This window comes from Homalodisca vitripennis, chromosome 3, assembly GCF_021130785.1.
Source record: "Homalodisca vitripennis isolate AUS2020 chromosome 3, UT_GWSS_2.1, whole genome shotgun sequence".
Lineage (NCBI taxonomy): Eukaryota > Metazoa > Arthropoda > Insecta > Hemiptera > Cicadellidae > Homalodisca > Homalodisca vitripennis.
In genome coordinates, this window is record NC_060209.1 from 204,134,110 (window position 1) to 204,147,937 (window position 13,828).

At 34.4% G+C, this 13,828-nt stretch overlaps 1 protein-coding gene across 1 annotated transcript in view; it reads left to right on the forward strand.

Moving 5' to 3' along the window:
* The first annotated feature begins 7,371 nt into the window (after window positions 1-7,371).
* The window catches only part of LOC124358564 (protein O-mannosyl-transferase TMTC1-like), a 492,179-nt gene continuing 485,722 nt past the window's right edge, over window positions 7,372-13,828 (forward strand). The window contains exons 1-2 of the mRNA XM_046810866.1: window positions 7,372-7,449; window positions 10,170-10,501. Of these exons, the coding sequence (XP_046666822.1) occupies window positions 7,372-7,449; window positions 10,170-10,501 (410 nt within the window). The remainder of the gene's footprint in view (window positions 7,450-10,169; window positions 10,502-13,828) is intronic.

The following is a 13,828-nucleotide window of genomic DNA, read 5'->3' on the forward strand; positions in this document are numbered from 1 at the left end:
GTATCATATACACTTTTGCGCAGGATTGTGACCAAAGGTAAATGGCCGAAAAAGGACAAAATATTTTGTATTCCCGTACAAGAATTTTTGGAACTTGATTGCAATATTTAATATAAACACAATTAGCTAATATATATGAAGCTTTCAAGTGTGATACTATGACGTTAAATAAATTAATATCTCGTGGAACCTAAATTTAGTGTTTCATCTTTTCCGTAAGAAATGCATTGTGTTACTTCAACGCGGCTAACGCTCGGGATCCAATAAAACCTTAATCTGCAATTTTCATTTCATTTCATTGTAAATAAGTCTGTCATTATTAGTTAGTTGTATTGTTGTCATTCTTTACCTGTTAAATGTGTAACAATCCTCCAAGATATAGAATTCTTGGGTCCTCATAATTCCTAGAATTTTTAATATCGTTTCAAAACAAAATCAGTTTTGATATGAAACATAAAAAAGGTAAGTGATGGACGTACTAGATCTGCAATCACAAATAAGAATTAAATAGTAGATTTGGTCTCAAGCTAAGTTCATAATTATTTTGTTTACAAAGAAACATATTTAAAAAGTTAAGTGTCAAAAGATCCATTGCCCACTTCTGGAAGTCAATACAGATAGACAGTATGTTATATTCAAGAATCAAAAGTCACTGCTACAAATACCGCTATGAATTATAAAGCTAATTTTCTTGATGCAGTGTTACTTTTGAAATAAAGTTTGTAAACTGTACGGAAAACACAAACACAATTTATAATTATATAAATAAAACTCTACCACAAGTTGGAATTTGGTTAAAAATTATAATATATTTAAGAACCTTGTCAGATAGTATTTTCCAGACAAAATGTTGATGAACTCCAGCTGAGGAAAGGAATAAACACAGAAATAGCGATAACTGATTCACTTGTGATGAAAAATGTAGGGCAATAAATCTTGCAGACTGTATGAGTCTTGGGTTCTCGATGGAGGACTAAACGACATCAGTCAATACGAGGAGAATGCCAGTATTTGAAAGACAGCCCAGTTCGAATAACAACTAACAAGATATTGTGCCGTGCCAAATTAAAACTTGACGAATAATTATAAAAATCATCACAAGGGACCGGTGAAATTCTTCCGGAGTCAAACTACAGTTGGAATTAACCATTTAGAATAATCTAACTCATTGTTTCTGTGAAGGGGCTAGAAGAAGAGATACATGATTGTGTATCAAGGTAAGATGTCGTTTTTATAACAATTTCGTAAAATTAGACTTACATATCTGCAAAAGTATTCACAGATGAAGCAATAATATTCTGGAAAGAAAAAGATTTGTTAGGATACAAACATTATAAAAATGATTTAGCATATTTTTAGTTTGAGGTTAGTTTATTAATCTACCTAGCTTCAAAGTATACTGTACAAGAATTATCAGAAATAGCAATGAGGAGTAAGTTAGCATTCTATTTATCACATGCAGTCTATGTGTATGTCTGGGAGAGCGGGTTGCCGGGCGATCTAGGTTGTCTGATTTTGGGCCTAAGTTTCAGATGGCGCAGGTTCAATTCCAGTTCCACTTTCTGTCAGTACTAATGAGGTTGTACTGAACCGATTCTGGGTAGAGTGCGATAGGCGGAGTTTTGGTATCGATAATGCCAAATGGTATTTCATAATTGTACCAATCAATATAACCAATCGATACTGATTATTAATCTGAACAACTTAAATCATCTTTCTGTAAACACATCTTCAGATTATTCACAAATATTGGACTTTTTAGTAAGTGACCATCGAATTCTAAACGGAAGTTATATTTATAAAACTTAATGAATTTGTTTTATTAGACGATAAAACGCATTTTCTTGGCTTCATCTGGTGCCGAAATATATAAAATTTGCGGGAGAGATACAAAGTCAGTTGTGAGGGGAGCGAATAGGGTCTACGGACAAGTTCAGGTGCACACACAAGGTAATGGTGGATATTATTTTAGTAAAAACGCACTGGAGAACTCTTTATCGAAGATTCTAACTTTGGACTATGCAACATTAAATGGTGTACTTTTCTTCAACAAATCTGAATTTTGTTTATTTTAATTACCTGCCTGGATGTCGTTTTGTGACGTCTGCCACTTTTATTTTGTTGGCCGGTGGTCGGGCCGGCAGCCACGTGGTTATAGGTGGTCTTGTCGTCTGCCCAGTCTAGTTTTTTAAACTACTTTCTGGATGTTTCTTTTAGACTTACCTGTCTCTACTTGATTGTTGCTAGGATCACGAAATTAAACATTTCAAATGAACTACTCATTAAACCTTATCGTTTCAACGAAACACAGTTAAATATACGGTAATATAACATTAACAGCAATTATTAAGTGACACTATAAGCGAATACACAGCTATATATATATGAGTAAGTCCACTCCTGTGGCAAGTGACTGCGGGTTCTGCCCAATATCAAGGTAACAGTTGATCAATATGTTGCCTTCGTGTATGATTGGATTTCTCGGCTAGTTGACTGTCCGGGGTTTCATCGTCTCTTTAGTTGTGACCACTGACTTCAGCCACACTTCGGTTTCTTGTGTAAATCACGATTATGATTGTAGAAGAATTCATCATTACAACTGGAGTTCGGTTCTACGTAAGAACAGGTATTTCGTTAATCATTTCACGTTGGAAGATAGATGAATTGAGTTTGTGAACTTCATATTTCTCAACATATATACGGAAGGTGTTGGATGGTTTTTATTCCTCAAGTGGACCTCAAGTTTTCTTCTTACAGATGAGACAAGTACAATACACATTTTGCAAAACAAAGATCGGATTTCTTCAGCACATGCAACTTTTTGGAAGCTTTTAATATCATGGTTTATAGGTTTTACCATCTTCCCATATCTATGATAAGTTTTATATCACCAGTTGTCCCACACTTTCACCAATTTTATATCCCAATTTTTCATTATTTCATTGTTATTTGCCTTGATTATAAATCTTACTATTAGGGCAATATATCTTTTAATGTTTTCTGTTAAACTTGTCGGATAGCATGCTTATATGTCCATCCATGCCTTAGGCTCAGGAGCAGGAGTGCCTGAACTGTGGTAGGCTTAGAACTGCGCGCCTTGATGTACTCGAATATAATGCTTCTATGTGATCTGCGAGTATTAAAAATTCGTGTATTTATATTATAATGATAGTTTTACAAGAATATTTGCAACAATAAAACAAAACAACAAAATTTTGGATGGAGGAACTCCTCTGCGTATCTGTACAATATCCAGACAGCGAGTGTTGAGTTCCGCTCACTCTGCAGCGGAAGGTGAACTGGAGCTCAACTCAACATTCACATTGAATCCCTTTCCATCACAGCTACGTTATGGGAATTACTTCAGGTGTTGTACGCTCATAATGTGCAAAGCTGGAAACTAATATTTACTTTGATAAATAATAGGTATTTTAAAAATTAAGGATAGGCTTATACTTTTCCTAGATAAATATTGATAGAAATTAGTTTTTTACGTTTTAAGGGTCGCAAATATATACGGAAGATTTATAATTTTTCACCATATTAAAACATATAACTTTCGGACTTGACCTTAACTTAAAACAGTGAACTCCGTTAGTCTGCAATAATATCACTGATATTTGGAAGATACAAATTTAATTATTGATATTTTTATGAATGTTTAATATTACATGTAATATTTTCAAAAAATATTACATTTGACAGTTTATTTTATTGCTACTTTTATAAAGTGTTAAAGATTGCGTTTGAGGTTTCAAATTTTTACTATATTTATAACAGACGAAGTCCTCACAGGTCATTATCAGTTATTGGTAGGTGGTTAGCTGTAGTATGTATTGTTAATATTTTATGATTTTAACCAACCATAAAATAGTCATTTTCTTCAAAGAGCTCATTTTTGCTGGGATTAAGAACCGAATGTTTGATGACAGACCATCGCGTCAGACCCGGACTTTAGTCCAGTAATCAGTAATCAATTACCTAGGAAACTAAATATCAAACTGGATTAGTTAAACTCAAAAATTTTGGAAAAGTGAATAAATCTAATACTTATTATTCGCCTTATTGAGTACACTTGTACACAAACTTTCTGTAAATATTCAAACTTGCTGACTTTATTAAATCTTCATCAGGGGATATTTTCAATGGTAACGATGGTCACGTGTAAAACTATTCGTTATGAAGTGAACTTACCTATTATGTGAGGTCATGAATATTAGAAATAAGCAAATAAGAGGATAAATAATTTGTATAGTAAAATTCAAAATACTGCATAAAGTCTAATAGGCGATTTTCAAAGATTAAAAGTCACCAAACTTAAGATGAATTATCTAAAACCATTTGTTTTGTAATTAAAAAGTTAGATGCAATAAATTTCACAAAATAACAAAAATCAAAGCATTTTTTCTTTGTAAATATCTTCAAACGTGATTATAATAAATCTTTTACAAGTGCGATTATCTCATAATAACAATACAAACTGAACTCTACCATCTGAACTGCCTCTCAATCTACAAGTTTTATATTAAAATGACGACTTTTGACTTTGAAATGATATTCCATAAATAAGTTCTATAATGTTCGGATATCTTGTATGTTACAAGACAGTATTTACGGCTCTCGCAGACACTGAACTATGTTTCTTCTGGCCAAGTTCCAAAACAGGACAATTCTTCAGTTTTTATGGAAACATTAATCTTCTTAATGATGGCTAATCTTGCTGATTGCACTGCCATGTGGCAAAACACCAAATATTGTTTTACGATATTCTCCTCCTTCTATTAAAGTTTTGTGAGAAAACTATAAACAGATTTGAACTATGAACAGATTTTGTTTTACATTTTTTAGTTGATGACTTACGTGTATAATTTTGGAAGGAGTTCATAAGTATCACAATTTATGAAAAAGTAAAAAGAATCTGGCAAGGAATATATATGTTAAAGGCCTAACATATAGATTTTATGGTATTTTGGTTCTAATGTGACCACATAATAAATGAATAACTATTTTTATTGATGTATGTATCTAATTTGGAAAACGTTCGGCCTACTTTTCAAGTAGGAATGCCAATTTTATATAATGTTTGTATTTGATATAAATCTTTATAAATGAAACTGCGTTAAAATTAAATTCTGAAATTAATTTTTAAATTGACATGACATGACATGCGATTTGAAATATTAAATATAAATATAGTGTACTACTTCCATTTCTTGTTGGATATGTAAGAAAATACCAACTGACTTCTAATTGATCGAATTCCAGATTATGTCGTAGTACGCAATTATTTCAAACCAAAGTGTGGATCGTAATCTTAAAATAAGAATCTAAAGCCTAAAAACGCATTATGATACAATAGTATGACGAATTGCTTAGAAAATACTTTAAAACTTACCAAATAACGAATTTAATATGGTTGAAAGTATGTACCATTTTAATAATCTAATTTGTGGGGGAAGGGGAATGTAAATGTTTCAAAATAGTAAGAAATTTAACAGGACAGATTTTGTACATTTCTTTATCCTATACGATGGTTATGAAAATACCTTATTTTAGCTATTATAGAATTTCTGATTAAATATTTAAAACACCTGAAGTGAAGGCATGTATATTTTAGGAATCCGTGCGCTAAGGATAACATATATAAACAAAAAATTATATTCTATTGCGTTTATTTATTTCAAAAAAGTTTAGAAATTTAAGCTATTAATTTTAAAAGGGTTATATTGCGCCTGAATATAGCACAGTTTGAATAATTTTTCATTGTTATTTATAAACTTAGCCTAAGTTTGATACGTCCCTTAAGTGTACAAAGCTTTTTTAACTTAACACTTCGTCACTTAGTTAATCAAGGTCGCAATACTTGAGATCTACACTACAAGCAGTCGTTGTTTGAGGTCAGGACGGTCCATCTAATAGCCTAGGAATGTGGTGCATACCAATCTTTAAATTCTTAAGGACAACTTTGGACTTGTTCCTCATATTGTACAAATATAAGGGTGTCCATGTCGAATAAGCTGATAATCAATGTTTGCAATGTTGAGATATATGCTCACAGAGGTAGAGGGCCTACATCATGTGATAATGTCGTACAACTCTTAACCTTCAATGATCTATACAGTAAACGTATCTAAGAAAATTTCCCCACAACAACAGTTGGGACACCTTACAAAGCTATGTATGTAAAACCCTGTTTCTTCAAACTTTACGTTGTTTTTGAGAGAATTTATACAATTTATCTACACTCCAAACGAAGCAGCTATTTTGGAAAGTAGGAATCTCATAAGAAATATTCTGTTGGAATTCAGTGAATTCAAAATATTTTACACCCGACAACCGAATCAAAAGAAATGTGTTCAAACTGAAATTTTGACCATCGTGCCAAGCACCACTGTACATTTTATGAATATCAAGCTTATAAAAATATAATAACAAATATGCTCATTAAGAACAAGCAATCCGGCCCTATAAGCCAAAACGACAAATATTATAACAATCCTGTTTATTCGGTAACACTATCATATTTGTAACAGGTTTGTATTCGGTTTCCGTAGTCAGCAGCAATAAAAGTGTTGAAATACCAATTGAGTATCATAATATATAATTAAAGGTGTCATATAAATATTTGTTTCTTTAAGAACATTATACATGTCATTTCTAGCAAGAATTTGAGATAGCAAAATTGTTTGTGCAACACGTGTACGAGTACGTCTATTACGTTATGTGATGCTTCTTAAGTCGATTTAAGATGAGGCACTATTATCTCAAACACCACACAACTTGTGATATATTAACTTTGATCAGAGATTATGAGTTGCAAGATGTTGCAATCTCTCTCCACCTATTGACTCATAGAACTCACACACGATGTGAAATCATTATGTATTGAGGGTGGTTAATGATGTGACTTTACAAATTAATATATACATGCACATACTCACGCTGATCGCAAATAGGGCGGCAGCTTGACTTTGGTTGTGCATTAGGAGTTGAATATGTATTTAACCTCCTCTATCTATAAGGAATTAATACAGAAAACCTGTAGTGTTACAGTGTAAACCCTGGAGAGTGTATTAATTGAACGTTACTATTAAATACGAGAGCGGTTTGATAAGTCAGTGACCTTTTGAATTTCCCGCGCAATTATTTTAAATGCAACAGTGATATATCAGAGGACTACCTTCTAATTTTGAGAAAGCTGCGTCGTGCAGTTGGTGTTTGATAGCTGTTCGAACCTCGTGAATTTTCACGAAAATGGAAAAAAGTGAATTTTGTGTGTTGATTAAACATTACTTTTTACGTAAAAACTCCATCGCTAAGACAAAGGAAAGGGTTGATAAATACTACGGGGACTCGGAACCTTCAATTCTAATGATTAAGAAGTGGTTTACAGAGTTCCGTTGTGGTCGTACCAGCACTAGTGATGCTGAACGTTCAAGTCACCCAGAGGTAGTGATCACGCCGGAAATCGTAGATAAAATCCACTGAATCCTATTGGACCATCAGAGAATGAAAGTGCGTGAGTTGGCTCATGCTGTAGGTGTATCAACTGAATGGGTATATAACATTTCCCACGAATATTGGACATGATAACACTCTCAGCGAGATAGGTACCGCAATTGCTCACACTCGACCATAAGCGCAACCGCGTCACTACTTCAAGTTTTGGCGCAGTTTTGTAACTGTGGACGACACATGGATCCATCATAACACGCTAGGAACCAAGGAACAGTCAAAACAGTGGATTGCTCGGGGTGAACGTGGACCAAAGAATGCAAATTGAGTCTGTCAGACAACAAGGCCGTAGCCACAGTTTTTTTGGGATGCACGCGGTGTCATTCACATCCATTAGCGTCGCATTTGACAAAGAAGAAAGTGCAGCTCCGTCAAGACAAAGTACGCTGTCTAGTCACGATGGCACAAATCCATGAATTGGGCTACGAACTGCTACCCCATCCAGCATACTCTCCAGATCTTGTCCCCTGCGATTATTTCCTGTTTCCAAAACCTACAGAAATGGCTGGGCGGCAGAAGATTTGGATCGGATGAAGAAGTCATTACTGAAAGAAACACCTATTTTGAGAGCCTTGAGAAAACCTATTACCTGGAATGAATAAGAAAAATTTTAAAAAACTATGGATTATTTTTACAAAGATAAAAAGTATTAAATCAAAAAAATGCTTATTTTCCAAAAAATCTTTTTAGTTCATAGCTAAATATTCGGGCTTATAGTAAAACATGAGGAAGCTTACCTTGGTTGGACTTAAGTTCAGTTGCTGTGCCTGATATTCAAGATATAATAAATTCTTTTAACGAAAAATGCTCTAATTTTGAGAATGTTAGTTAGTACCACACTTCAAGCTCTATGAAGTCTCAATATAACCAACCATTTGCATCAAAATTGACAAACAACGCGAAGCTCTCCCCCAGAAAATGGCACTCAGGGAACAAACATGTAGCTCAACATTCTACACCCACTTGTTCTAAACACCCATGTTTTGTCTGTGGGGATAATGACCACAAAATCTATAATTGTCAAGCGTTTAAGACCAAAACTCCTGAAAAACGACAACAACTTGTAAAAATATATCAACGCTGTGTCTTGTGTTCAGGAAATTATAATCTTAAACAGTGTAAATTCTAGTTAACGTGTTCAACTTGTGACAACATCACCACAGTTCGTTACATTTTCAAACAAAGCCGTCTCAAGAGACTAGGCCCTCTAATGCCACCAACAAAAATACATCCTTGGTATTAGCGTCTCAATCTCAATCTCAGCCCTCTACTGGTCACTCTAATGTTCTTCTAGGCACGAGTCATCTGTTGGTCCGCCGTGTCAACATCATGTTGACCTCTCTGTCTTTAATCTCGAAAGTGCTTTTGAATTAATGTTTGTACCGTTAGTTAGTTCCATTTTATATAATGTAACATTTCACAACCTAGTTAGCCAGTACAACTTAATATTATTTTTATCCAATGTTCCGGAACTATATTATCGACGGACTAACTACCTAATTGGCACGCGTATGAATATTTTATTGTAACCCTTCGTAGCAGCCCAACTACGTGACCGTTTTCACCTCGCGCGCTATGTCCGCGAGCTCACGTATTATTTGAGTAGATGGCTACCACTTTCATAACTTCTACTCCTCTTCTAGTAATTACCGACTAGAAATAACCGTTCTTAGACTACAGCTTCAATGTCTCGTGCCAAGACGCCGACGCCCGGGTTGTGAGTCTACATATTGCGAAGGGAAGTTAAATCTTTAAGTTTTAAAGATAAAGTAAAATATCGTAGGCATAATTCCATAGAACATTGGATATTTTAGGCCCACCTATCAGATATACATTTTTAGTTCGTGTACTCTAATTGGCAGCAACGTGGCAAGGTATACATTTAATTTACCAACTAAAAGTGGTGCTTGTAAGTTTCTTTAATTAAATTGAACTTATAAGTAAACTTTGCAATTCGAGTATTTATTACTACGACCTCAGAAGTCACCACCCCCTTGTGTTATCGTCATTCGGTACATGTTCTACTAACTCCTAAACTCTAAATGTTCTAAAATACTACCACCATTTTTTGAGTTTATGAAGGAAAAACACGAGAATACTCGCAGTGTCATTGTTAATGTACTTTTCACTGTACGTTTTAAGCAAATATTATGTATTAGATATAAAATACGAAGTAACTATCTAAATTTTACTATACATTTAAAGACTGTTTAAAACCCCATCTTAGTTTTCTTTTAAAAGAAGTAGGGTTTTCTAATCTGTTTCCTAATATTTTCTTGATTGGAACACAAGGAAAAATACTTTGGAACAAAAAATACTAATACATTTAAATGGCCATAAATATACACTTTTGATGTATGTTCTTGATCGTGGCACATTGGCGTCAGAAACCACTGTCACATGTCACTCGAACCAGGAGTACTCGTACAGGTGCAAAACCTACGAAATTGCGTGCAAAAGCTCCAGGTGGCTGGTAGTGCGTATATATAGTAAGTCTACTCGTTGTATAACCATATTTAAATGTATATATATATATATATATATATATATATATATATATATATATATATATATATATATACATTTGTATAGTAATAATATGGGAATCTGTGAGTTCCAACTTTACGATCGATTGTAAGCATGTCTGTCCCGAGAGCGAGAGCCGCTGTGTGTCAAGGTCAGGGGGTGAGGCGGGGGTGGTCCCACATGCGCCACGACGCCGGGCAGAGCCGGTGCAGTGCCGTCGCGACGCTCAGTCAGTGATGGTGGCACCGTACCTCGCAGTGGTGGGTCTGGCCATCGCGTGCTACTCCAACTCCCTGTACGGCGAGTTCGTGCACGACGATGTTGTGGCAGTCTCTCGTAACCCGGACGTACTCGGCAGCTCCGGCCTGGGACAACTGCTGGCCAACGACTTCTGGGGCACCGCGCTCAGCGACCCTCGTAGTCACAAGTCCTACCGACCCCTCACCACGCTGTCTTTCAGGTCTGTCACCTCTACATAACAGGTCCTAATCCATGCTGCAGACCTTTATCCTGCTACATTATAATTATGTTATACTCGCCAAATAGAAATATTTTAAATCTTCAAGAAAAAAATAGTAAATTTGATTCAAATCCTCGTTTTGATCAGTCAATTAACATCATATCGTAAGAAATAAGCTTATCCATTAACCCTGTAGGAACGTGATAAATGATTTCGGGCTAGAGTTCTAGATTATAAACGTTGTGTGTTTATTTATTACTATCAGTAAGGTTTACCGGTTTACAACACTCAGAAACATAACAAATACCATTTAATTCTTTAAATATATCAGCCACGCTGTAAAGTCAACAAACTCTTTTTGTCCAACATATGTTGTCTGAGCACGGCAGTTCACAGAGAGGGCAACATATTTCAATACTTTAATTGTGTTCGATGAGTTTGAATCGGAAACTTCTGATAATAGTCATGATATAGGTCGCGTAATCCTAAAGAATTAACATTGTTTATGTTGCAGCCACGGATAGTCGAAGTAAAGCTACTTCTAAAATATTTATTTGTCTGATACGATTATTTCCCAGTTAGAACATGAAACATGGAATATTAAGAAGATGAAAAGGCTTCAAATTTATAAATGTACATAGTTTTTTTATGTAACGTTTTTGTACAACATTGCGAGAGTTACTATCGTAATTTTGATCGAACAGGGTAGCGGGACTGGATTTAGAAACAAACTCCGCCCTAACAATTTTGAATACATGAAATATTTTCATTAAAACTGTAGAGGCTGGGGGCGAGGCAACCGCGGGCTCGACTGCACATTTCATGAATATTCAATCGTTTGTTTTTGTAAAACTCATAATTAAAGCAATACATTACGAGATGAAACCCATCGTGGGTCTACATACGCGATGCGGATATATAACGGGGGGCGATAAAACTACGCAGAGGTTGGAAAGTTTAAAAGCTTGAACAGTTTCATAAATTAAAAAATTGTCCTGTAATAATACTGATATCTACTCATTAGGAGATAATTATGTAAATTAAAGAATAGTCCTGTAGTAATACTGATATACTCATTGTGAGATAATTTTGTAAATTAATTAAAAAATAGTCCGTTAATAATACCGGTTTCTACTCATTGTGAGATAATTATGTAAATATTGACCGCTGAAAAGTTTAGTTTTCCTTACATAAAATCCAAATAAATTTATACTAATTAGCAAGTTTTACTGGCGCGCACATTTATACAAGATGCAATAGTCTATCTTGAATGTAAAAAAGTGATAGAACAAAGATAACAATTTATAATACAGTAGTCCAAAAATAAACCGAGGTAAACAGATAAAATTGCGCGCAGTTATCTTCTGAAAGACTTGAGACATGAAAATCTACATAGAAGAGGAGAAACGGTTCGTCTTGAACATTGTTCTCAGAGAGAAACTAATGTTGTATTTAGATTGTTTAAGACTGTCTAAAGTTTAACAAAAGACAAGAAAATTTAGAGAGGAATATCTGCGGTTAATATTGTAACACTGTACAGGATGATATTTTACACTGTAATTATTCGAATAACAGTTATTTTTAAGCATAGAATTAAAATATAGAGAAGACGATTCAACAATTCCACATAACGTCTGAAAGTTACAGAATGACACTATGACAAATATAAGGATAAATGTCAAGTTGATTAAAAAGTTAGAATAATTTTAAAGTACAATTTTACTTGTTTACTGATATGATGGTATTTGGCAAATGACAGTTAGTTTTGAACTGAACGAATGAATGGAAACACAAATATTATGAAAGGCGAAAAACCTTTCCTACACAGTTTCTTAAATTGAATAAATATTTTAAACTTTTATAAAGAAACACGTTTGTTAGGGAAAATTGTATTATATTACGCACGATAGTAATTATTTATGGCTTTTCACAATGTAAAAGCCATTGTGAAAGACAAACTACCTCACACAGCTTTTCTTAATGTACGTAGTGTTGAAACAAATATGTTTGTTGTTATTTTGGTTTATTACAATTTTAATCTCGTACAGTATTACAATTCTCCACACATACACACCCGATGGACGACTGACAGTTAATATTGAACTATAGAAGGGAAAGGGGAAAATTGATTGTGGAGTACGAGTCAAACACTCTATGAGCTCTAGTAAATATATTGTCTCTTACTAAAAGTTTAAATATGGAATTAGGAAAAATACTCAGCTGATTATCATATCCGGTAATATTACAGTTTTCTACGGATATGATATATTAGCGATAGTATTTGAAACGATTGTAAAAGACGAATAAATTAATCTAAAGAGCCAAGTAAATTTACAAAACGTTATAAAATTTATGACAAAAAAGTGTTTGGATTAGTTTACTTTTTGAACAATTACCCGCATATTATTATCTGCCACTTGTCGATCTTACAAGTGACAATTAATTTGGAACAGTACAGTGAAAATAAAACACAACTGTGCGTAAAGTATGATAAAACTAACCTTATAAATTTATTTTTGTATGAGATATATAATTGTATGCCAGGCTGTATTATTTATAATAATGTAAATTTATATCAATTAATAATTTTAATACTAATTGTATCGCAAGAAAGTTATCTTCCATACCGATGAGAAGTTTAAACAGTATGTCTCAGGCCTAAATACATTAAATCAGTTTTTGTAACAACCCAGGCTCGAAATCGTACGTAATAAAAATATAGAAAATGTGATACAAAGACTTAATTTATTACAATTTTAATGTTACATGGCATTTAAGTTCTCCGCCAACGGTAAACAAGTGACAGTATTGAATTGTACAAGTGAAAGTAGAGGCAATTGTGGAACACGATTATAGCAGCCCCACAGTCTCTTAATGTTCACTTAAGGGACTGCAGTAGGAAGCTGGGGTTAATATTAGAGGTCCCAAGTGGGCGAAAGAAACGTCTCTGGCATACAGATAGATGGGCGGGCCTAGTACAGGGGCACGCCAACCTGCCCCAGCCCCTGCCCCAGCGCCTGCCCCAGCGCTACTTTCTCGATACACTCTCGGGGCTTTGAGCTGCGGAAATGTGTTAACCTTACTGCCGGCTGGCACGCGAGGCACCGCACTGTAACACAGCTGATTCTCAACTAGGCGGTGGGTTCCTCAATCATCCGAGATCTTTGGCATCAGTACTGTGGTAAGAAGTAATAACTGAATAGGCGATTTACAAACATACTCGTAAACTACTTTATCTCACTCAGTAAGGTTTTGTATAAGATGTAGTTCCAAGAAATTATAATATAGTAAAATATTTATTCTAATTTACATATCCCACAGTATTTT